This window comes from Aethalodelphis obliquidens, unplaced genomic scaffold (genome assembly GCF_003676395.1).
Source record: "Aethalodelphis obliquidens isolate GAN/ISIS:26980383/991018 unplaced genomic scaffold, ASM367639v1 scaffold44, whole genome shotgun sequence".
Taxonomy (NCBI): domain Eukaryota; kingdom Metazoa; phylum Chordata; class Mammalia; order Artiodactyla; family Delphinidae; genus Aethalodelphis; species Aethalodelphis obliquidens.
In genome coordinates, this window is record NW_020837988.1 from 12,325,651 (window position 1) to 12,351,525 (window position 25,875).

The following is a 25,875-nucleotide window of genomic DNA, read 5'->3' on the forward strand; positions in this document are numbered from 1 at the left end:
AAAAAAAAAAAAAAAAAAAAAAAAGACCCAAATCTAGGGACTTCCCTGGCTGTCCAGTGGTTAACACTCCACGCTTCCAATGCAGGGGGTGTGGGTTTGATCCCTGGTCGGAGAACTAAAATTCCACATGCCGCGTGGTGCAGCCAAAAAAAAGAAAAGAAAAGACCCAAATTTAACTTTCAAAGATGAAAACTACAAAGTCTAAGAGGAAAACTACACTGGGTGTGTGATTAACAGCAGACCAGACACTGTAGGAGAAAAAACTCGTGAACTTGAAGGCACAGCAGTAGAAACTACTGGAAAAGCCAACACGAGCTTCAGAGCTGTGGGACAACATCAAGGTACCCGCCGTCTGTAACTGGAGGAGAGAGGGGAGGAGGGGGACAGAGGACACACTGAAAGAAAGAGCTGAGAAAAACGACCCACAGATTCAGGAAACTCAACAGGCCCCAAGCATAAGTACCATAAAGAGCACAACATTGACATAGCTGACAGTCAAATCGCTCACTAGTGATAACACGAACACCTTGAAAGCAGCCAGAGAAAAAAGACACGTTAGAGCACAGTGGAGGAACATCTTCCAAGTGCTGAGAAAAGAACTGGCAATCTGCCGAAAAACACCTCAGCAGAGACAAAATGAAGACATTTTCAGATACAAAAAGTGTGACGAATCAATCACCAGCACTGTGACATATGTAAAAGGATGTCCTTCAGGCAGGAGGCAAATGATGCCACATGGAAGTCTGGGCCTACAAAAAGGAATGAAGGGGCTTCCCTGGTGGCGCAGTGGTTAAGAGTCTGCCTGCTGATGCAGGGGACACGGGTTCGTGCCCCGGTCCGGGAGGATCCCACATGCCACGGAGCGGCTGGGCCCGTGAGCCATGGCCGCTGAGCCTGCGCATCCGGAGCCTGTGCTCCGCAACGGGGGAGGCCACAACAGTGAGAGGCCTGCGTACCGCAAAAAAAAAAAAAAAAAAAAAAAAAAACCAATAAGAAAAAGGAATGAAAAGCAATGAAAATAACAACATAAGTACATAAAAAATTATTTAAATTTAAAAGATATGACTGCTTAAACAAAAATAACAACGCACTGCAATACTTACAACATGTAAATATAAACACATGACACCATCACGCAGGCAGGTGGGCAGGTGGAAGCCCACAAGGTCAGGTTCCTCTGCATCCTGCTAAAGAGATGACAGACCCTAACCCAACCACTAAAGTAACAACAGAGAGATAGCGACAGAATTCAACAAAGGAGATCATCACAAGAAAAATCATTAAGAAATGTAAAAAATACTTGATTAATCCAAAATAAGGTAAAAAAGGAGGGAAATGAAACAAAGACCAGATGAGACAAAAACTAACAGCAAACCCAATCCTGTCATTAATCACACTGAATGTAAACACCGCAGGTAAGGCACACTTTCTCAGATTAGACAGAAAAGAAAGGACCAGCTATACTGCCCTGCCCACACCAAACACCCTTCAGATACAACTAGGTCACAAGGAGGACAGTGTATCACACCAACATCAGATAAGAGAGCAGAAGGGCTATGTCAGCATCAGACACAGTAGAATGTGTAGAGGAATACTTCCAGGGATATTACCAGTCATCTCACAGCGATAAAGGCATTGACTGATCAAGAAAACATTATTCTAAACATTCACGCAGCTAACAAGAGAGCTTCAAAATACATGAGGCAATACTGCAAAGAGACAGTGACAAATCCACAATCTTACTAGAGATGTCAATCATCCCTCTCAGTAGATCACACTTTTTTTCTCAGGTACGCAAGGGGCATTTATCAAGACAAACCACATTCTTGACATAAAACAATAAAGCTAAAAAGGATTCAAGTTATACAGTGTATGTTCTCAGAAGACAGTGGAATTCAATTAGAAATAAACAACAGCTCTCTGTAAAATCCCCAAATATCTGGAAGCTAAATAATACAGTTCAAAATAACCCATGGATCAAGGAAGAAATCAAAAGGGGAATCAGCATCTGAACTACATGAAAATGAAAACTTGTCAGGATTTGAGATGCTGCTATGGTAGGGGGAAAATTTATAGCCGCGAAATGTCTATACTACAGAAAACAGATCAATGATCTCAGCTTCCACCTTAAGAAAATACTTAATTAAACCCTAAGCAAACAGAAGTGAAATAAAAGATCACAGCAGAAACTAATGAAACAGAAAACAGAGAAACAACAGAGAAAATGACAGAGACCAAAGCTGTTTCTCTGAGAAGATTGTTGATAAATCTCTAATCAGACTGATCAGGGAAAAAATAGAGAAGGCACAAATTACCAACATCAAGAATGAGAGGGAATTCCCTGGCGGTCCAGTGGTTAGGACTCTGAGCTTTCACTGCCGAGGGCCCAGGTTCGATCGCTGGTCAGGGGAACTAAGATCCCACAAGCCGCATGGCGCGGCCAGGGAAAAAAAAAAAAAAGAATGAGAGGTAACATCACTGGATTCTACAAATATTAGAAGTCTAGTAGGGAAATGTTATAAACAGCTTTATGCCAATACATTCAATAACTTAGATAAAACAAACAAGTTATTTGAAAGACTCAAACCACCAAAGCCCTTGTATGCTGCTGGTGGGAACTAAGTACAAGCAGTCTGGCAGTTTCTTAAAGAGGAAAAACATTCGCTTACTTTTGGTTCAGCCATTCCACTCCAAGTCACTTACTCAGGAGAGAAACAAATGAACGTCCATACGAATATCTACACAAAAGTTCATAGCAGCTTTGTGTGGAGTACCTGAAACCTGGAACCAACCCAAATGAACAGGTGCAGGGACAAAGAAACTACCCACACAAGGGAGTACTTCTCAGCAATAAAAAGGAGTAGCCATTGATACACACACAAAATCTCAGAAAAAGAACACACAGTACTACTCCCTGCACAGGAAACTTTGGGAAATGCAAACTAACCTATAGCGACAGAAGCAGATGACAGAGGGCGGGGGTAGAGGAACCACAAAAGGACCCAACAAACTTGAAGGGCGATGGATGTGTTCGCCGCCTTGATTATGGCAATGGTTTCATGAGAGGACACAGGCAAAACTTCTCAAATCACACACTCAAAACACATGCAGTTTGATTCACCTCAATAACGCTGATTTAAACAAATCAAAATGTTTTAGTCTTCCTCTTCACACTGAAGTCACCTGATCCACCTGAAAGTGGAGTTTGGGGTGAGGGGAGGTAGGACTCCCAGAGACCTCAGCACCGCGTGTTCACAAGGCCCCCCACGCTGACTGTAACACCTCTTCCTCTGAAGTCAGAGTTCTGTGGCCACGAGGGTCCTTGTGTCCGGAGTGTGGGTGGCACAACACTGCAGGTGACCACACGTGACACTCCAAAGATGGACACAGTCCACACTCACATTTCCCCAACTGCATGTCCAGTAACGTCCTTCAGGCTAGTCCCCCTGCCCAGGGTACAATCTAGGACCATGCACCACCATGTTTAAGTCTAGAACAGTTTTTCAATCTTTCATCACAGAGACATATTTGAAGAGTTCAGGTCAATTTTGAACTGTCCTAAATTTGATTTGCCTGATTGCTGGTTCTGATCACCTGTCAGATGGAAATCTGCCAGATTTCTCCACCAAAAGGTACTTTTCTCTGTTATTGTAAGGTTTTTTTGGCCGCAATGCGGCACACGTGGGATCTCAGTTCCCCAACCTGGGATTGAACCTGGGCCCTCAGCAGTGAAAGAGCAGTCCTAACAACTAGGCCGCCGGGGAATTCCCGTCTTTGTTATTAATAAGTAATCTGTGGATGAAGCTTTGAGGGTAGTGTCAATACTTAAGTTGTACGTTTGCATCCACCTTTGATTACCGTCTAAACCAATCAATAATAAGTGCCCACAAAGTGGTGACTTTCCATTTCTGATTGTTCCTTCTGCCTCTCTGTGAAGCTTAATGTGTGTGTGTGTGTGTCATTGTGGACTCAAGAATTCTCCTCCCCTCCTCCATGTGTTATGTAAATTTAAGGATTATTTGTTCTAGTTCTGTGAAAAATGTCATGGGTAATTTGATAGGGACCACATTCACTCTGTAGATTGCTTTGGGTAGTATGGCCATTTTAATGATATTCATTCTTCCAATCCAAGAGCATGGTATATCTTTCCATTTCTTTAAATCATCTTCAATTTCCTTTATCAACGTTTTACAGTTCTCAGCATATAAGTCTTTCACCCTCCTTGGTTAGGTTTATTCCTAAGTATTTTATACTTTTTGATGTAATTTTAAAAGGGGTTGTCTTTTTACCTTCCCTTTCTGATATTTCATTGTTGGTGTAAAGAAATGCAACAGATTTCTGTATGCTACTCTTAGATCCTGCTACCTTTCTGAATTCGTTATCATTTCTAGCAGTCTTTGTGTGGAGTCCATATATAGAGTTTTATATATATATACATATATATGTATGTAGTATCATGTCATCTGCACATAATGACAATTTTACCTCTTCCCTATCAATCTGGATATCTTTTATTTCTTTTTCTTGTCCAACTACCGTGGCTAGGACTTCCAATACTATATTGAACAGAAATGGTGAGAGTTTCCTCCACGTGCTATAATCCGTTGTTCATTTTGAGGCTTCAACTGTCCCAAATTGGGGCAACAGATGCCACTTCAAGCTCTCTCCCGTGTCCTGTGGACTCATGCCCGTCAGTGTCCGAGCACTTCTTTCCTTTCAGCCCACATGCTCCAGATTCGCCTTCCTTCTTCCTGCCTCGCCCTGGAATCTGGGCTCCTCTCGGTGGGGAGTGATACTAGAAGCCCAGCACCCAATTGGGTGCTGGGTCGTCACTAGCGCTTTCTGTGAGTGTGGCATTTGCACCTCAGTCAACCTGGCCCTTCGCTGCTCTGCGGATCCATCAGCCTGTCCCTGGGAGGAGAGCCCTGCTGGACTCTGACTGGAATCCCCTGAGCAGCTCTGGGAGACATCTTGCCGAGTCTTCCTCTCCATGAACAGAATATCTCCACTTGCTTGAGTCCTCATCAGCGTTCTCCAATGAAGTTTAAAAATTTTCTGCATGCAGGTCACACCTGGCTTAGGATTTATTCCTCTATACTTACAGTACTTTAAGAATGAAACTTTGGCTTCTAGACTCCTCTGGGGCCAGCAGCCACCTGACCAGGGATCTGGGCTCCGCTACTGTGGGCTCTGTGTCCAAGAGCTGCTTGCAGGCAGCTGTCCCAAGGAGCCAGCAGAGCTGCTGTGCGGTACTGGCACCTCAAAGTGGGTCACCATGCACCTGGTTCAGCTTCCTATCCACGACCACTGGGGTCACACTTGGCCTACAAGTGGATGTCTTTGAGCCCCAGAGTCAGCTGCACACAGAGGGCTTCCAGAGCTTGAAGGAGGGAGACGCAGTGGAGTTGACCTTTCAGAAGTCCCCCAAGGGCCTGGAGTCTCTCCAGTTACCAGTCATGGTGGGTGTTCTGTGTGGGGAGTGAGAAGCACCAGAGGGCAGAATTGAGCCACAGTGGGTGGCGCTTTTCGCGATCCCAAGATTTGAGGAACACAGTGGCAAAAGCAGGGAAAGGGTGGGTAGGGGCACTGCCACCCCTATCACGGCATCCACCCACTTCCCTCTTGGCAGGGGGAGGGGTGAGACAGAGGAACCCCAACCATGCTCCGTGCAAGTGCTCGAGGGCATGGGGGAAATCCCTCCAGAACCTGCTTACTTATCGGTCTCCACCCCCAAATTTCCAGCTTTTGAAAGTGGCCGGGATAGGGAAGTGTTTTCCTTTTAAAGGCTATGTAATAATAACACTTCCTGTGTCAGAGTGAGAAGACTGAGCACAAGACCAAAGCACAAACCACTGCTCTCTGGGAGAGTCTCTCAGGGCTGAGGCAGGGCTTCCCCTCCTCCTGACCCACTCTTGGGACAGGACGCCAGGCTGAGAGCACAGGCAAAGGGGTGGCTGGCGACAGCTGCAGACCTGCTACCCAGCCCCCTCCCCCCTGCAGCCAGCACCACTTGTTTACTGCTCCTTGGGGTTCCATCCCCAAGGTGCAAGTGACCCATCTTCTGCATTTTAACTTTCTCCTTGATAGAAACGTTCTGTGTGTTTTAGTCTCAGGAAGTGCACTCTCAAGCCCTTGAGCAATCCTAGGCAGAAGGCAGTGGCTCCAGGACTGCACAGGAGTATCTTTTGATGTTCTGTTACCAAGGAGAACAATGTTTTGGAGGGCAGAGCCTACTGAACCACCTCACTTTTCCTGATCAGAGGTGGCTTGTGTGTGTGTCCTCTTGAACCCCTCCACCTTCAATGTTCCACAGGAGACAAGGTTTTAACTGCTGCCCCATGACTTGACCTCCTCCTACTGGAAGGCTGGAAATCAGCCTGAACAGGAAACATGCTGTGGACAGGTCAGGACAGGCAGACCCAGGTGCCGGGGCCAAGAGGAAGGCACGGCTGGGTGAGGGATTCCAGTGCCGGATCTCCAACCCCAGGCATAGACTTGCTTCATTTCCCTGATCCTTCATTAGGGTTCCTGTGTAGCCATAAGAAAAGGGTTCAAAGGGTACCTCTGCACCCACCCCAAGCTGCCAGCTGGCCAGATGAAGCAAAGACCAAAATCCTTAAGCTTTAACAGGGGGTTTCTTGCCCCAGCTTCTCGAGACCACAGGCAAGGGCTTCTCTCTAGTGCCTGGTGCCAGCATCCTGCCCGCAGTAGCAACGGTCAGTGTTGCAGCAGCTGAAGGACAAAGGGCTCAGTTCACAGGATGGGACTCGTGTTGTTGGAATGGGGTGGACGCACTAGAGCACACGGGTTGGGGGGACGTATGTCTGATGCCGGGTTCTGTCACCCCAGCTGCTGCCCTTCTAGTTACTGGAGGCTTCATAGGACTTCATGAGCCATTGATCTGAAAATGAACGCTAGGTAGCCTAGTTGGTGTAAATATAATGTGTTGGTCTTTTTCCATGTTCTTCTGGGGTTTCACTGTTTACAAACTTCCTACTGTATTCAAAGAACAGTCAGACAAAAGGTTGTGCACCAGGCAAAGGATCTGAAACATAAACTTGGGGAGGGCCCCACTCAAAATAGGGGTCCTGAGCCATCCTTTCTTTTGTGCCCCCTTCCCCCATTTCAGACCAAATCTTTTGTCCTAAAACTTGACTCCTACTCTACTCCCTCCTCCACCCCCAACCCCCCAGAAGCCCACACACCTGTACATTTAGTTTGTGTGGTGTCTCTACAACTCTTAAATGATTTGTGCAAAAGTGCTGAAGCAGCTAGAAACACTCCATCCCTTGTTCCCAACTCCAAGTCAAGACTGTTCCTTGACATGATTCACGACAAACACACTGCTGTAATTGGATGGATCAAACCTACTTTAATCTCAAATCCCAGGGTAGGGACTTCCCTCGTGGTCCAGTGGTTAAGAATCCGCACTTCCAATGCAGGGGACCCGGGCTCTATCCCTGGTTAGGGAACTAGATCCTGCATACCACAACTAAAAGATTCCACACGCCGCAACTAAAAGATCCCGCATGCGGCAATGAGGATCCCACGTGCCACAACAAAGACCCAGAGCAGCCGAATAAATAAATAAAGTAAGTATTAAAAAAAAATCTTTGGGTAAAGAAAAGCAAGGGGGCCCTTCTATGTAGAAAGTGAGGTTGGGAGACCAAGCAGGGGAAGATGAATGTATCTCCGAAGTCACTCAGGAGCTTCTGTGCAAGCCCAAGAAATTTCTGTCAAAGTGGCCACATGATTGTTTAACAGGAAACAGAAATATAACTCCATGCTCACGGCTAGACACCAAAGCTTTGTTTGAAATGTTGAATTTACGAGGAAGGAGGAGTCTGTCCTCTCCTGTTCCCCTCCCCTTGCTCCTGAACTACAGGAGACTAAGCCCTGGGGCCTGGAGAACGAAGACTCAGTGGCTGACTCTGCCATGCCAGCACTTCCTTTCCCACTCGCCAAGTCCTGTCACACATGTTGGCCCTTTCCCTCCCTTTTCCCTGTCAAATGCAATGAATAAAGACTTACTCATACTGAGGGGAAAAAAGAATTACATTTCCTAACTGACCGTTATCGGTGTAATGAAAGGAACTGATTTTACCCTTTGATCTTAAGCTATCTGGCTCAATGCTCTAACTTGTCTTGTGGGTTTCCTATGTAGGAAGTTAAATCATGCACAAATAAGTTTTATTTCTTCCTTCTCCAACCTTTAAATTTTAAAATTCTTTAAAATTTCTCTCTTCTGTGCTAGCTGAGACACCCCATGACACACTGGAGAGAAATGGTAATGGCGAGGCTGAAGATGGTGTGGATCCAACAGGAGCTCCGAGGCTGTTCAGGCAGGAAGGTAAACATGCCATACCACCTGGGAACACATCCCTGTGGCCCGGGTGCCACCCCGCAGGCCGAGCACCTGCCTGCTTTACGGAATGCAATTCTACTAACAGGCTTTGCACCAGACGTGGTGAGGGAGTCACTGAGGCACCATCCTGAAGAGCAAAACACTAGAAGCCGGCCAGGGCTCCTCAACACAGGGAGGACTGTTTATGGAGACACAAGAGTCTATAAACAACAACGAAACCCATCAAACCACAACTGTGTCAAACATGGAAGAACCTCAGGAACACAGTGGATCAAAAAAGAAAGTCGTAAACACACACGGCAAGACTGTATTACTCATATTCAAAAGCGTATGAACTGGCACGACACGGGGCGTGGACTTGCCACTCGTCTGCTCTGATGGTCTGTTTCACTGGCAGCACCTTCCTTCTCACTGGCAACGCCAACACACCTCATCACCCTAAGATAAGACACAATAGAAGCAGGGTGCTCCTATTCTCAGTTCTCTGGCCAGAAGAGGAGGATGCTGTGTAGCCTGCTTCATCCTAAGCAGACTGTCTGTAAACTAAGTGCTGAGGCCCTAGGCAGAAATCAGCTCAAAAGCCATTCACAAGAACAATCCTGCCGCCTGTGCACAGACTGCTGCTCTGTAACCTCAGACATCTGATGCAGTGAGACCAGGAAGCTAAAAATGCACCTGTGCCGCCAGAGTACTGCTCCTGGGGCTGGGGAAGGACATGCGAGGCTGTAGGTCAGACACACAGCCACCAGAGTGCTGCCCTGTGCCCAGGCGACCAGTCATGCCAGGGACACCCAGCTGCCCCTGCCCACATGCCCTTAATATGGGAAATGGGTCACTTGGACTCTTATATGCAGCTCTGAACACTTGATACTTTTTCCCTCATCGAGTCCAAAGATACCAAAACATATGCTTGGGGGTGAAAAATGAGGGAGAGCGCTAGCTAAATGCTTTCCATTTGATTTGCGGGAAGTTTCAATATAAATATGGGGACTCAGTATTAACACAAATACAATTTTTCATGAAGTGTCTGGCAATTCAACCTTAAAACAATTGTAAATACAATGGCCAAATGTTTCTGGACAATGTCATTAGATTTTTTTTTTTGCGGTACACAGGCCTCTCACTGTTGTGGCCTCTCCCATCGCGGAGCACAGGCTCCGGACGCACAGGCCCAGTGGCCACGGCTCATGGGCCCAGCCGCTCCGTGGCATGTGGGATCTTCCCAGACCGGGGCACGAACCCGTGTCCCCTGCATCAGCAGGCAGACTCTCAACCACTGTGCTACCAGGGAAGCCCTGTCATTAGATTTTTAAAAACCAATTTCTTGCAGGATGACGAGGAATCAAAACTTTAAAAACAAACCAGGCGGGACTTCCCTGGTGGTCCAGTGGCTAAGATTCTGCGTTCCCAATGCAGGGGGCCGGGGTCTGATCCCTGGTCAGGGAACTAGATCCCACACACCACAACTAAAGACCTCATGCACCGAAACTAAAAGATCTCGCATACTGCAACAAAGATCCCACCTGCCGCAACTGAAACTCGGTGCAACCAAATAATAAATAAATATTAAAAAAATAAAAACAAACTAGGCAAGGGCATGCGGAGACAGGCTTTGGGCAGCTGCAGAGAGGGTGCCCTGGGGTGGGCACACAGGTGCCAAGGGCCGTCCTGCTCCCTCTTTCAAGAAGGTGGGAGTTCTGGGGGTTCACTTTAGTATTCTTGATAGCCACGAGCTACATATGTTCTTAAGTACCGTAAAACATTTCATAGCAAAAAGAGCGTGATTGTCTGAAATACACTGCGGGAACTGGACAGGCACATGAGATGAGAGAGAGTGAACTCGGGTGAAGCTGCCTGTTTCTACTCACTGGTGGCCCCACAGCCACACTGCTGGCGGCATCCACCCACCCTCAGCACAGAGCTCCTACCCTCACCCCTGGCCTGGATTCTCTGATACAAAGGGCCCACACTCCTGTCCCACACCTGCCATGAACCTTGACCAGAAGCAGCTGTGAACTAAACAAAGGTTCTCCACTTGTGGAGTTTCCCGAAGGAGGACATGGTCTAAAGACACTTTGTGGGGTTATTAGGATTGGGAAGCACAGCCTCAGCCTTAGCCTCTAGGTTCTGCCTGGCAGGCCACTCTGTTTTGATAAAAACTTGGTGTCCACCCATATCCTTCACTAACGTAATTAACTTAAAATTATTTCTATTTCAGGTTTTTTACCTATTGCTCCAACTAGACCTGGGGCACTTTCTTCTTCTTCTTTTTTTAAAGGTATTTTTAATTAATTAATTAATTTAATTAATTTATTTTTGGCTACATTGGGTCTTTGTTGCTGTGCGGCCTTCTCATTGCGGTGGCTTCTCTTGTTGCAGAGTACAGGCTCTAGGCACCCGGGCTTCAGGAGCTGTGGCTCACGGGCTGTGGAGCGCAGGCTCAGTATTTGTGGTGCACGGGCTTAGTTGCTCCGCGGCACGTGGGATCTTCCCAGACCAGGGCTCAAACCTGTGTCCCCTGCATTGGCAGGCAGATTCTTAAACACTGTTCCACCAGGGAAGCCCTGGGGCACGTTCTTGATCCCTGACCGCCATGGAGGGCCGCTGTGCAGGAGTGGCCTGGGACCTACAATGCTCAAGTTCAGATCTCTGTCCTTTGGACACAGCCTCAGTTTCCTCATTTGTTACACGAGGCTGATGATACCCACTGCACATGACTGTGTGGCGGAGAACGTGCCCGCATGTTTAAAAACGCTCTTAACAATACCTGACACTAGCGTGTTTGTTTTTGTTTTTATTCAGGTAAAATTGGTATATAACATATTAGTTTCAAGTGTACAACACAATTCAATCTTTGTATACACTAATAAAAGGTGATCACCACAATAAGTCTGGTTATCAAATGTCACCATACAACTGAACCCCTTCACCCATTTCATCCACCCCCAAAACATGTTTTTGATTTTAATGCTAACCCCTCCCCTAGGGGACCTGAGTGACCCAGCACAGCAGCTGTCTCTAGCCAAGCACTGCAAGGCCACCATCATGAGGCAGCATCCCGGGCAACCCTGTACTACGAGTTAGAGAGGGCAAGGCAGGCCCTGGGCTTCGAGCTTTCTCCTACGATGCCGTCAATATCAACCACCTGCAACGAAGCACAGAACTTAACATAAAAAGAGCCACGATCAGAGATGCACCCACATGAGATGGATGTAGAAGGCTGGTCAACAGCAGAGCTGTGAGGTTTCTGGGCAGAGCCGAACTCTATCTCCTCCGCCATCCCAGCTTTATCTTGGCTAGGACGAACTCACACAACAGTAGCAAGATGCTGCTCTCTGCTCTCCTGGACAGAATCTGTTTTCTAAAACAGAAATTTACACCCTGATAGTATTCACCAAGTGTGTATCTGAAACAGGAGTAAAACCTGACTTATGCGTGGGGAAGGGCCAGACAGGAGAAGAGCTATGTCTGGAATCCCAGTAGGTTTCCAGGATCCTAGAGAAGGGGCATGGGAAGACCAGGAGAGCAAGTGATCCTTTACGTCCTAAAGCAGGGGGTCAAAACAGGAAGCGACAGTGCACCCAGGGGCATCGAGCAGCGTCTGGAGACATTTCTGATCACCTTAACTTGGGGGCGGGGGGCTACTGGCACCTAGGATGCTGCTCCCTGTCCTCCTGCAGAAGACAGCGTCCACAAAAAACAGCTATGCTCCTGAGGAGAGACCTTGTTCTAAACCAAATAAACTCCTTTCTGTTGAGTTTTTTTTTTTTTTTTTTGGCTGCGCCACAGGGCTTGCAGGATCTTAGTTCCCTGACCAGGGACTGAACCCATGCCCCGGGTAGTGAAAGCACAGAGTCCTAACCACTGGGCTGCCAGGGAATTCCCTCTGTTGAGTCTTTTTAAAAAATTATTCATTCGTTTATTTCTTTTTGGCTGCGTTGGGTCTTCGTTGCTGCGTGCAGGCTTTCTCTAGTTGCAGCGAGCAGGGGCTACTACTCTTCGTTGCAGTGCTCAGGCTTCTCGTTGCAGTGGCTTCTCTTGTTGCGGAGCACGGGCTCTAGGCACGTGGGCTTCAGTAGTTGTGGCACACGGGCTCAGTAGTTGTAGCTTGCAGGCTCTAGAGCGCAGGCTCAGTAGTTGTGGCGCTCAGGCTTAGTTGCTCCACGGCATGTGGGATCTTCCTGGACCAGGGCTCAAACCTGTGTCCCCTGCATTGGCCGGTGGATTCTTAACCACTGCACCACCAGGGAAGTCCCCCTCTGTTGAGTCTCAATCTACTACACCAGCTCCTCCCTGGGTGTCAGCTCTTCTTCCCTCCATCCCTGGGGGCCCAGCTTCTGAGTTCTGAGATGCTGCTCCTCAAACACACAAGCTTTTCAGTCAGAAGGTTTCATCCAACCCCCAGCACTAAGCTCCTCCCACCACGAAGGCCACAAACCAAGTCACCTCCTCCTACTCATCACCACCTTAAAAGCTGTGTAGACCATCCCTGATGCCTGAGAAGCCTGCTGAGGGCCGCCAGAGGACAGACACACTGGCAGGGTCCTCTGCCAACGTCTCCCTGGGCACAGGAGGGGCCAGGGAGTTTCCTCCCTATGTGCCATCTGAGAACCCACAGCCTGTTCTGGTCCCATAATGCCCAGGACAAGCGGCACTGGACACACCCTTCTGCAGTCGTCTCATAGGACTGTTTGTGTTGCTTTAAGATATATCTGCTGCTAAAGAGACACCCTGTGCTACGTCAGCTGAGATATGCTGGTTTCTGGTAGTAAGTAGCACAGATTAAACTGCTTTGTGAAGCAAAGACGTCAAGAAATCACATCACCAGTCCTCCCTTTCCACCTGACCAAAGGACCAACACAGACTCTGAAGACAAGCTTCCTTTTGGCAAGGTGCCAAGAGCCGTCCCGACCCCACCCCCCCAACTATGAAAGTATCATGGGGGTTTCTGCTTCAAAGGGTATCCAAAAGGAAATAACACAGCTATTCTTCACACACGAAGCCCCGTCCCCAGAGAAAGCTCAAGACGTTCAGGGATGTGCCTGGGCTTCCTGAGCTCCTTGGGGAGCAGCACAGGCACACCCTTCAAAATGCTGCAGTGTCTTCAGGACTCTGAGACCCCCAATAAAACCCCTTCCTGCCAAACAATCTCAAAGTCCAGAGAATTCTAAAAGGTAGACTCTGAAATCAGGATGGGCACTCTGATATTAGGTACCCTCAGGCCCAAGGGGAGGTTTCACAGAATGGGGACAGTAACTAAGCTAGAAGGGGTCTCACTCAGGAGAGTCTGCAGGGACCATCCCAAAGCTGCAGGCATGACCAAGGCGGCACAGGAGGACCAGCAGCAAGCTCTAGGTCAGCGTTCACACAAGTCTGCATTCAAAGACACCAGTACGTAATACGAAACTAAGGAAGAGAATATTTATGCAAAAAAGCATAAAATGTTTCTTTTTGTCGAGTGAGCCCCTCTACAGGCCTCTCAGACAGTATCTGAAGGAAGCCACAGGATGGGGTCAAGGGTATGAACGCTTCTGCCCCTTTTCCTAATTAACCAGACTGTGATTCATGACATCTGCATTCTCCCTCATCAAACGCCACCTTGGTTTTCTTAACAGGTAAAGACCATACCTCCTCCCTGCATCATTTTGTAGATTTTGCTCTCAATATGGAGCTGAGGGTGTTTGGTTTTGACACATTCAAGCTTGATGGCAACTTCTTCTCCTGCAGCAATGTCCGTACCTTGGCAAAGAAAGAAAATCACAAACGTTAATCGTCTGGTGTCTACCACCTCACCCAATGTTACAACACGCTGGAGAAACAACGAGTGCTATCTGAATCTTCCAAGGAGGACCAGGTGATGGATGCACTCCACTTTCTACTACAAGATGCTGTCAGTGGTAGATAAACCCCTGTGGGAAAATATCCTTATTTTCACTTTTTAAAACAGGAATATTTGATACGTATAGAAAAGTCTTATTTGGTATTACATCACCTACTTCCATATGGCTCTACTCTGATCACCAGGGGACTGAGAGACAGGGTATGCAGTTCTCTCCACAGGACCCCCATCTGGTCTGAACCTTCTCATCCAGCCTGTTGGTCAGCCCTGTATTCACCCACCCAAAGCCAGACCGTGGGGAGTCCCAGGGCAACACATTCCGTGTGGGCCCCATTTCTCCATGCTGCCTTGACAGGTCTTGGGTGTGTGCGAGCCTCTCTCCAGAGAGGTGGCTGGGTTTCCACTGAACTCTCACATGGCCTCAGCCCATCCCAGTCCATGTGGCCCAGGTACCAAGCCGCATACAGCAGGTCGCTTCTCAAGGGGACTCGGTTCCCACGACACAGCAGGAGCCATCACTCAGCCATCACAGGCCAGGCCAGGCCCAGGGAGGCCCAGCACACCTCTCCCCTCCCAGGGACCAGGACATACTGTGCGTCTCCTATGGACACTGAAACAGGACTGGGCTCTGTTTTCAAAGCCCTAATCACATCTATGCAAAGTGTGCTTGTCACTCACCTTTTGCTAGTTTTGTGCTAAAACCGGCAATACATCTGCTCACACCTCCTGGTCACCAGATCGTGATTAAAGATTAGAATTTTAACCTCAAGATGCCGTCCTCTTCTTTACTACAATATGGACCTGCAAATGTTGACAACCACTACCCCTCCAGGCTCCACACACGAATGCTCCTGAGTTCCAATCTGACCCAAAGCTATGCTACAAGCCCTCCCTCAAGAAGCTTTCACTGGAGAGAATGGGAAAAGCAGTCTTTAGAAAGCACATACCTAGCTCTCCCCCTGCTTTCCTCACCAGTTCCTTCTAAGTATAAAGCACTTTAATCCTTCCCAGTAGTATGGTTATTCGTGAAGGAATTAACACTGGCTCCAGCAGCCCAGGCAGAACCCAGACCCATCCTGCTGGGCAAAGCAATGTTGCCAGTCCCTGGCAACTCAGATTCCCTCACCATTTGAGTTCAGCAGGGAGACCAGCAGTCTGTTTCATGAGGGAGTTGTGGGATGAATGGGTTACTGGTTACAGAGAACGTTAAGACTCCCGGATAAAAGGCAGAGTAAGGTCAGCAAGCATTAGAACAATGATGACCTGCAGGAGAGCTGTCTGCTGATATTCATGAACCCAGTAACTGCCCAAGAAGGACAGAGAAACTTTCTCCTCTAGTCTGCTCAGACAGCTGCTTGAGATGCGGCTGCTTCTAGCGGGCCTGGATCCAAAACCGGTCACCAATGCTGGGGTTCCATGGGAATAACCACAATCTGATCACTGCCAGGGACCATTCTAAATTTAAGAACTCCATTTACCATTCCACAAAGACTCCTGGGCACTCAGAAGAAAGACAGGTAATACATTTTGTTCTTCCTCCCTGAGGCTAGGATAATCTATCTAGCTACAAGAGAAATTACTTCATTGTAAAACGTACTGTGCAAACGAAAAATGAACTCTGAGTTCCTGTGAGGACCTGGCACTCTGAACTGAACTCACCAGCCCATGAGGAACAGATGACTCACCTTACTAGTTACATCAGCAACTCCCCCCACCCCAAAGCAGGAGCAGAGAAGCCTCTGATGATAGCACACTTGCTCCTCCAACTATGTCAGCCCTGTCACCTTTGCCAGGAGGCAGGTTCTCAGTGACAACACAGCCTGGGCCCACACAGGCTACCTACTGAACTAGCACCTTCAGGAAGGCTGAGGACACTTCTGGTTCCACTGTACTGTGGCTGGTAAAGCTAACATCTGAGTCACCCTGCAATACTGACAGTCTTGGGGACAAATGACCACAGGCAACTCTGGAACACAATATGAATTCCAGCCTTCCCCCCCCCCCACCCCGGATCACACCAGCAGATGGAGCCAGCCTCCCCCAGGATCACACCAGCAACAGAGCCAACCTTCCCTAAGATCACACCAGCAAAGGAGCCCACTTCCCCCAGGATGACACCAGCAACAGAGCCAACTTACCCTAAGATCACACCTGGAAACACAGACCACTTCTCCTAAGATCACACCAGCAACGGAGCCCACCTCCCCCAGGATCACACCAGCAACAGAGCCAGCCTCCCCCAGGATCACACCAGCAACAGAGCCAGCCTCCCCCAGGATCACACCAGCAACAGAGCCAGCCTCCCCCAGGATCACACCTGCAAACAGAAACAGCCCTCTACAGCATCACAGTTGTGAAGGTTGCCCTGAGTCTGATGACTCAAAGAGGGGAGGCTGGGTTCTCTACCAAACAGACTTGAGGGCAGCACACACGCAGGCTGCCTCCTCTGAGAGGTCTTCACCACTGGGTGAAACAGCAGCACTGCAAGTTCTGGGTATTCCATGGGAACCAAACGTAAGAGACCACTGAGCAAAACTGAGGTGGTCCACCACTGTAGCCCTGCAGTCCTGTCCCACCTCCCTGGCTGACAGCAGCCCCTGTGCTCTACTGGCAGTGCTGCTCCAAGTCTTGTCCTCAAACTACCACCAGTCCACAAGGGGACAAATACAGGACAGCGAGGAAGCACCCCAGAGCTCTGATAGCAACATGACATTGCTGCAACATTTTAAAATTTTAACATTTTAACATTTTACAAAAGTGCTGATCTGCCACAGAATGGAAATTACAAAACCTGGTCCTTCACAACAGGTAACTTTTAGAAGTACTTCTAGATGGGGAACAAAAATCTGAAAGATACTATTGAACTCTGGGTTCCAGATTCAGAGCAAGTCAAAACCAAGTGGCACATCACGTTTACTCAGTGTCTGTTTATAGTGAGGTCTTTTATCACCCAACAACCTCAGCTCTTTTGTGCAGCTCCAGTGCCAGACAGGAGTTCCCCCTCACTAGATGAAGATGTTAGTCTATGTTTAGACACAGATTAATGCTGGTCCTAGGAAAACAAAATTATGCCCCTCAAGCTGAGCAAAGGCAGATGATAAATGAACTTAACTCCAAGATTGACCCTGTCCTGGGACAAAAAGGTAACTCCCATTGATGACTGTTTTATCGACAAAGAAATAGGGAGAGGCCTCTGAACAGTAGGGCAAAGGGCACTCTCACAGGGCAACCACTGAGAGCTGATGCGGTATCTATGAACACTCAAGCCATCACCCTAAAGGACACAGGCACGTGACTACGAAAGTTGCATACAGGCAACTGCTTTCCTCTCCTGGCCAGCCAGCCACCATTTTGGAACCCCTACTGTGTGCCAGACACCCTGCTAGGTGCCACTGAAGAGAAATGAAAGTCAGCGAGGGGAAAAACATGAAAATCAAAAATATGAAGAGGTTACTAAGCTTTAGATCCCCAAAAGCATTTGTGTATGTGATGAAGCCAAACCACACACTCCACCTGGGTAACAGCTGGACAGATGAGGCCATCCTCTGATAAATTGACAGAGCAACAGGATCAAGTACAAATGCCAACAGCTAGCAGGAAGAAAACCACCATTCTACCAATCATGAATGGGGGGCAGGGAGGAGGGTCCGAGGTACTGCCACCACCTATAGAAGACAGACATGGGACAAGAACAGAACTCCATGAGAACAGGGGGCTCACGCTGTTTGGGAAGGATTGGAATAACCTGCAGGGCACACTGCCACATGCTCATGTCAGCACAGCAGGCTGCTGGAAAGGGAGGCTAGCACTGGGCCTTCTTGGTCCATAAGGTACTCGGCAAGCTGAAGGACAGCTCTCTCTTCCCCCCCCCACCCCCGGCTTCAAACGTCTGAAAGCACTAGAAAGTCCCAGGTGGAAACCCAAGACCCCAAACCCCACATTTAAACGAAGGTGAAGAAGGAGGAGTTAAGAGCATTCTGACCTATAGCAAAATGACAGTAGTAGGAACGACTTTAACTGCTGTCACACTAGAATACGTAGAACATAACGATTTTTAAGATGAGGACTGAATTCCTCAACTAATGACTAGTTGCCTAACAAATAGAAAAAAAACATGGTACAGAAGACTCAATCCATTCCATGGTCTTTGGATCGGTCATCTGTGACCCTTAACTTCAGTATATAGTGAGCTTCCTCTGACCCACCTTTCCAGTCACATCTTAATCTAACAAGACCACTTCACATTTCCTCAGTGGGGTAGCATGTAGCCTGAAGGGACCACCACCTGGGCCAAGAGTCAAAGCCAAATCAGTTGTACCCAACCCCACACAAGTAACTCTACGTGTACTCCAGTGGGTGGGCCATGTGGGTACTCATAACTAGGGCGCGAGAGCCACAGTCTATCCATTTTAGGATAAACATGATGGAGGAAACTGAGGACAGACCCCTCTGGGACCGGTCAGCCGGTGCCTGGCTGGATCAAGCACCACTGGTGTGCCCAGCACAAGGTGAGGCCCAAAGGACACAGTTGTGAATAAGCTTTCAGGGTCTCCCACAAAACTCTCAACTTCTTTGTGAATGACTTGGTGACAAAGTTCCACGATTTGGTTGTCTGAACGCAGCTTCGGAAAGCAGAAAACTGTCTGGCAAGGTTTCAGACCAGAGAACAAAAATGTTGAAAATATCTACTTTTTCATATCTGTGTAATAGATTGGTTTTTCAGTACAGCTCCTAGATCCTAAGTTAAAACTTTTGCCAAAATCTATTGTTCTATAAATAAGGCAAACAGCTTGCATTTACCCAGCACTTCGCCTCCCAAAACACTGCTGAGAAGGCAACTGCTGACTACTGGACATAAATATTTAAATAGTAAAATGCAAGTATCTCTAAAGTGTGTTTTACTCAGCAGGGCAGTAAAGCACATACCGATGTGACAGGATTACAGTGTAGGGTAAGGGTACCAAAAGCAGTTATGAACTACCCTAAGTGTGGAATCCTCTTACGCTGTTAGCCCAGGAGGTCGTGCATCCTCTCCAGGTAACAAGAGGCAAGGATGGGGCGGTGAGCACACACACTTGGGACCATCTGAAAAGCATAACCAGAAGCATTACTGACATACAAATCTATTCCTGACCCTCCCTGACAAGTACACCAGCCAAACAGAAACACCAGAGCGGGCTGCGCAAGCAGAGCATGTTCACCCCCAAACTTGCACAATGACAGTCCCTCTGCACATGCATTGCGGGCCAGGCTGGATGTCCCCAAATGCGGGGGTAGGAGTAACTTACACACAATTTCTCTGAGAAACGCTTATATTTTTAAAACTTCCAACTTTAAGACTCAAGCCAACCTTTTAACACACACGTGCATTCTTTCACTGTAAATCTGAAACAATCCAGAACATTCTAATCCCATTTTTTTCCAGTGTACCTGGAGAGTTTTCATAGCAAAAGGACAAGCTCATGAGCAGAGCTTTACCACTTTATTTGCCTCTAATTCTCCCAACACCCTAGCGCTGACTTTGTCCCGAATCACCTGAATGTCATTCTCGTTTACGCCGAGGTACTTAGTACCGAACTTGGATGCGCAACATGTTCTCAACGACCACTCTACTGGCCTCCAGGCGACCCCGAGCGCCACCTGCGGTCCACGGCCCAGACCCCGGGCCAGAGGGGCTGGTCAGCCGGGGCTGCATCGTCACGAGGAGCGCCGAAGAAGCCTCGGCCAGCCCCGGACTCTACTCGTGCCCACCGCACGCGCGCAGGACGCGGGGGCCGCACTCGCCGACGGCCCTTTGTCTGCGTGGAGGGACACCGGGAGCGGACACAAGGCGGGCGGGCCGAGCGGGTAGCGAGGGCCGGGCCGAGCGGGTAGCGAGGGCCTAACCGAGGCTCCCGGCCGCTCCCCAAAGGCCGCGAGCGCACGTTGGTCAGGTGCCCTCGAGGGCGCGGGTCGGAAAGGCCGCAAGTTCCAGCCTGGGGAACTGGGAGGCCCGAACAGACGGGGACGAGGCTTACCGCCACTGGCCGGAGGGGATGCCCGGGGCGGGGGCTGGGGTTGGGGCCGCCGGGGGCGGGGTCGCCGGGGAGGGGGCCGGAGCGGAACCGGGGCCGGGGGACGCCGGTTTGGGGCTGCCCATCCGCGGGGAAGGGCGCCTCACCGAGATAGATGTCTCCGAAGGAGCCGCTGCCGATCTTCCGGCCCAACCGGTACCTGTTCCCCACTCTGAGCTCCATGGCGGTGGCGGCGGCGCGACCTGTTCACTCCTGCCCTCCCGGCCGCTTCCTGGGTCTGAGCTCGGGGAGGCGGCGCCGCTGCTGCCGCTACTGCGGGTCCGGCTGCCGGCTCCGCCCCCCTCACGGCCCCGCTTTCACCATCGCTTTCCAGCCGCCCCGCCGCTCCCAACGCCTCAATACGGGACGGATGGGACAGTCCGAGCGCCGCCGCCCCTGCTCCGGCCCCTGCCCACCCCGCTTGCCCTCTCCCCGCCGCGGATGGAGTCGGATCTCCCGGGCCTAAACCCCCTTCAGCTGCCGGAAGGAGCCACCGCCATCGCGCTGTGACGTCACTTCCCCTAGCAACCCCCGGTAGGGCGGGGCCGCGGTTTCGGCAACTGGCCGGCGGCGGGACCTCACAGCTCTAGGGGCGGGGCTAGGGCGGGGCCGGGGCCTCGAAAGACAGGCTGGGGAGGGGCGGGGCGGGGCGGGGCCGAGCAGGGCAGGGCAGGGCGGGGCGGGTGGGGCCGGGCCCCCGCCCCCGCCCCCGCCCCCGCCCCCCAGCCCCCGCCCCGCAACCCAGCGTTTTCTTTCATCCTCGCGACCCTCGGACGTCCAGGCCAGGCCAGACCTCCTTCTCTCCTTGCCCCCTGTTCCCCGCAGCAGTCCCGGGCCGATAGCCCCTTGCTTGGCCCCCTTCCGCATGCAGGACCCACGTGCTCTCGCAGGGTCTTCGTTTGTTCCCGCAGGTGTCTGGGAAGCCAGCGTCTCCTCGCGACAGGCCTGGGACAAGCACACAGGCAGTGCCCTTTGCTGGAGGGAGAGAGGAGAGAGAGCTTGTCCCTCCAGGCCCCAGACCCGCACATTCGGGACTCTCCAAGAGGAGCCCGCCCTCCCTGCACCGGCGCCTGTGGGAAGTGACACAGGCCAGGCTACAGGGGACACAAGTGTGCACAGATCTCTTGGGCTGGCCGAGACCTGCACTGTGCTGTTCCCTTCCCACCCTATGAGCTAAGTCCCGGGCCTACAGCGCTCTCAAGCCTAGGACTGAAGGAAGAGCCGTCCTAGGGCCTGGTGTCAGACTGAAGGGTGAGGGTGACACTACCACGTTTCAGAGGGTGAGGTCTGCATTGCCTGCCTCTCCAGTTCCATTGCCTGGAGACTGGATCAATGTTTTCATCTAGTCTGCGTTGGGTCTTCAGAGAGGTGCCTGAACCAAGAAGGAATGACTTTCGTGTCGATGCTTCTCTACGCCTATCTCCCACCCCAGCCAAAAAGAAAGAACCATAAAACAGGCTGTTAATACATATTTTTGGACAGCTAACAAACATACTGCTCTGAGCACAGGGGTTACATAGAGGTGTGGGTGAGATGGTTGCCAGGGCTGCCATTCAGGATCATCTTCCCTGGTTGCAGAGAAGGAAAGTGCCTGGTCTCTCCATTCACAAGTCTTCCCTCTCCACCACTCAGCCTCAGTAGTGCAGCCCCTGTTTGAAAATAGTTGGAGGTCAATTTGGGGGAGCGGGCATCAATTCCTGAGCGTTACATAGCAGTGTGAAGACAGAAGGAGAGGCTGCAAGGCAAACCGTGATCAGCTGCTAATGAGTGGTGGGCAATTAGGAACACCCCATGTCCATGCACAGTGGTTAGCCTAGTTTCTCAGTCTTAGGGTGTTGGGAAGATTTTTGCCAAACTAGTAAAACTAGCCTTGCTGGCAGAATATGCTAAGTGTCCAGTTTCCCCACAAGAGAAAGCCATGAGTGGAGACTGGAAACAGAAAGGGGCTTGGCACCAGCTCCCTGGAAATACTGGACTGGAGACTTCCTTAGCTGCCCTGGGCTGATCGCTGGTCAGCAGTCCCCTACTGGGGCCTCGATGTCCTTTCTCAGAAAGAAGCTGCAACTCTTTGGGCTACCCCCAGGTCCCAGGGTTCTGCCTGCTTCTTTTTTTTTCCTCAGAATTGGTCAGGATAATCACATAGTCATCCCTTGTGTGTGCCTCAGTTTCCCATTTGTGAAGCACCCTTGCAGGGCTAGGGCTTGTAGAGGGTGTAACTATGACAGCTGCTTCCCCACTTCTGGCCGCAGGAGTGGGGGCCTTGTACACTCTCCAGAATTGCAATCCTCTCTGTGCTCGTGTTCTGCTCTCTAGCCCTGCTCTTGTGTGACCTTGAAGGTGAAAGTCAATGTCTTAGACCTGCCCTTGGAGCATGGTGTTAGGACCAGGAATAACACGGCCAGAAGGCTGGCATGTGGCATGAAGGCTCCCACATAGGTGAGTGTTCTTTTTGTTGGAAATGGCCTCATTAGTATCCCGGTTCACACTGACTCCAAGCTTACACCCAGCCTGCGCCTGGCACATAGTAGGCACTCAGTAAACACTGGCTTCATGAATGACTCACATGGATGAACTCCCAGCTCCTAGCCCAGGCCATTTCCAAGCAGAACTGCCAGGCTCAGAGCCCCGCCTTTGCAGCCAGGGTGGGTTTCACCACCCCCTCCAAGGCTCATGATTCTGCTTCCAGCAGGGACACTGGCTTCTGCCAGCTCCCCCTCAAAACTCACTCACACTTAGGATGCCCCAACTGGGCTGGGGGCCTATACACCCCTGCCCGGGGTCTTTTTATTTTAATCTGAAACCACAAAAGGTAAGTCTTACACAAAAGCCTGTGGGGTGGGGGCTGGAGGGCTGGAGGCCTTTCACCCAATCCCTGCAGGCCCCTCCCCATTATCTGGACTCCCAGCCGGTCCCTGCTACCTCTTTCCATCCCCTGTGCATTGCTGTCAGGGTCCCACATCTCTCTCCACAGACCATCCCCACTCCACCTGGCATCACGGTTTTAATGCAGTTCCAAATACATGGTCCCCTTTGCTTCAACCCAGACCTTCCTGACCTCCTGGGCAGGTGAGGAGGTTTCAGAGGGGAGGGGATGCCCAGCCTGTCCTCTGCCCTCGTGTGAAAGCAGAGCGCAAAGGAAGCAAGCTGAGACCGTGTGTGTCCTGGTGTGCAGAAGATTCCTGGGCTTGTGCCGTGTGTGATTGTGCGCCTGTGTGAGTGGCTTTATCAAGACAGAGTTCACAAACCACACAACTCACCCATTTAGAGCGCACAGTTCAATGGTGTTTAGTATATGGCAACCATTGTCACAGTCAATTTTACATTCTCATCACCCCAAAAAGAAGCCCGTACCCCACACATATGCCCGAACGCCCCATGCATGAACGAAGCCCTTGTGCTTTCTGAGGTCAGGCCAGAGCTGGCATCAGGCTGCAGAGGTTTGCATTTTCCTGTCCCCTGAGAGCACACACCTCCCTTCTCCCATCCCGACCTCACCTCAACTCTCCAAGGGTTGTCAAACTCTTTGGGGGAGAGGGATAGATACACACTCCAATCTCCAGAAACAAGAGGCATGTACATGTGCCCATGTCCTTGGAAGGTCACCTGACCTGGTGCTGGGCAGGGGGTGGGAGCTGCTCTGGGTCCCCTGGCTGCGGTCTCTCATGGTGACCCCACACCTCACAGCCACTCCCTCTGCTCTCCTTCCTCCTCTGGCTGGCTACTCTGGCTTCCAGTAGTTTCTGTCCCTGAGCTCCCCTGACCTCCCTGCTGTGCCTCCTTCAGCTACTGGCTGGTCCTGGTCACTTGTTCTTTTTCTGCCCCAGGTCACAGGTCACTGGCAAGAGCCAATTAATGGGTCAGGGGCCGGGGTCATTTGCAAATTTTGTCTACCTGTGGCTTCCCCTTGACCAGAGCTTGGGGCAGCCTGGGGTCACCAAGGAGGGGCTTTGTGGCCCAGGCTCACACCCTGGAGGGAAGGTCGCCCCCCGTGACTACCATCCCCAGCTGGCTCCCACGTGAGCACCCAGGGGGTGAGTCTTCTCCTTTCTGCTCCTGCTACATGTTGACAAACCATAGGAATGCTAACTTGCATTGTTCCCTTAGAGATCATGAGTACATCATTGTGAGATGCAGAAACAGGCCCAGAGAGGCTTTCCGATTCTAGATTTTCCAGGGCACCCGCAATTTTAAATACTCTATGATTTTAGCAAAAGCCAACAGGGACTTCCCTGGTGGCGCCGTGGTTAAGAATCCACCTGCCAATGCAGGGGACACGGGTTCAATCCCTGATCCAGGAAGACCCCACATGCCGCAGAGCAAATAAGCCCATGCGCCACAACTACTGAGACTGTGCTCTAGAGCCCACAAGCCACAACTACTGAGTCCGTGTGCCTAGAGCCTGTGCTCTGCAACACGAGAAGCCACCGCAATGAGAAGCCTGTGCACCGCAAGAGTAGTAGCCCCTGCTCGCCGCAACTAGAGAAAGCCTTGACACAGCAACAAAGACCCAACACAGCCAAAAAATAAATAAAATTAAAAAAAAATAAATAAAAAATTTAGAAAACAAACAAAAAAAACAAATGTTGATGAAGATGTGGAGAAAAGGGAACCCCTGTACACTGTTGGTGGGAATGTAAACTGGTGCAGCCACTGTGGAGAACAGTATGGAGGTTTCTCAAAAAGCTAAAAATAGAACTACCATATGACCCAGCATTTCCACTCCTGGGTATATATTCAAAGAATACAAAAACACTAATTCAAAAAGATACATGGACCCCAATGTTCATAGCATTATTTACAATTGCCAAGATATGGAAGTAACCTAAGTGTCCATCAACAGATGAATGGACAAAGAAGATGTGGTATATATATATATAATGGAATATCACTCAGCCATAAAAAAAGAATTAAATCTTGCCATTTGCAAAAACATGGATGATTTGGAGGGTATCATGCTAAGTGAAATAAGTCAGACAGAGAAAGACAAATATTCTATGATATCACTTATATGTGGAATCTAAAAGATACAACAAACTAGTGAATACAACAAAAAAGAAACAGACTCAGAAATAGAGAGTGAACTAGTGGTTACCAGTGGGGGGGAGGTATAAAAATGTAGGGGTAAGGGAGTAAGAAGTACAAACTATTATGTATAAAATAAGCTATAAGGATATATTATACAACACAGGGAACATAGGCAATATTTTATAATAACTACAAATGGAGTATAACTTTTAAAAGTTTTGAATCACTATATTGTACATTGTAAAATATAATATTGTACATCAACTATACTTTGATAAAAAAAGTTTTACTGTGCTCCCAGTGCAGGGGACATGGGTTCAATCCCTGGTCGGGGAACTCAGATCCCACATGCTGCATGTCCAAAAAAAAAAAAAGTTATATTTACACTATACTATAGTCTATTAACTGTGCAAAGGCATTATGTCTTAAAAAAAAAAAAAACAACCCAGTGTATATACCTTAATTTTTAAATAATCCTGGGATTTCCCTGGTGGAGCAGTGGTTAAGAATCTGTCTGCCAATACAGGGGACATGGGTTCAAGCCCTGGTCTGGGAAGATCCCACATGCCATGGAGCAACTAAGCCTGTGTGCC

At 49.6% G+C, this 25,875-nt stretch overlaps 1 protein-coding gene across 7 annotated transcripts in view; it reads right to left on the reverse strand.

Moving 5' to 3' along the window:
• CSNK1D (casein kinase 1 delta) overlaps positions 1–20,803 on the reverse strand; it is a 37,750-nt gene extending 16,947 nt beyond the window's left edge. For 3 of the 7 annotated variants that reach the window (XM_027081109.1, XM_027081111.1, XM_027081112.1), the window contains exons 1-2: positions 20,365–20,803; positions 13,994–14,104 (exon numbers count right to left, since the gene is read on the reverse strand). In XM_027081109.1, coding sequence (XP_026936910.1) covers positions 13,994–14,104; positions 20,365–20,440 — 187 coding nt within the window. In that variant the 5' untranslated portion in view covers positions 20,441–20,803. Of the gene's footprint in view, positions 1–13,993; positions 14,105–14,882; positions 14,993–20,364 lie in introns of all 7 variants that reach the window. The other 4 variants (XM_027081107.1, XM_027081113.1, XM_027081108.1 and 1 more) reach the window with 4 other exon arrangements.
• Between the last annotated feature and the right edge of the window lie 5,072 nt (positions 20,804–25,875).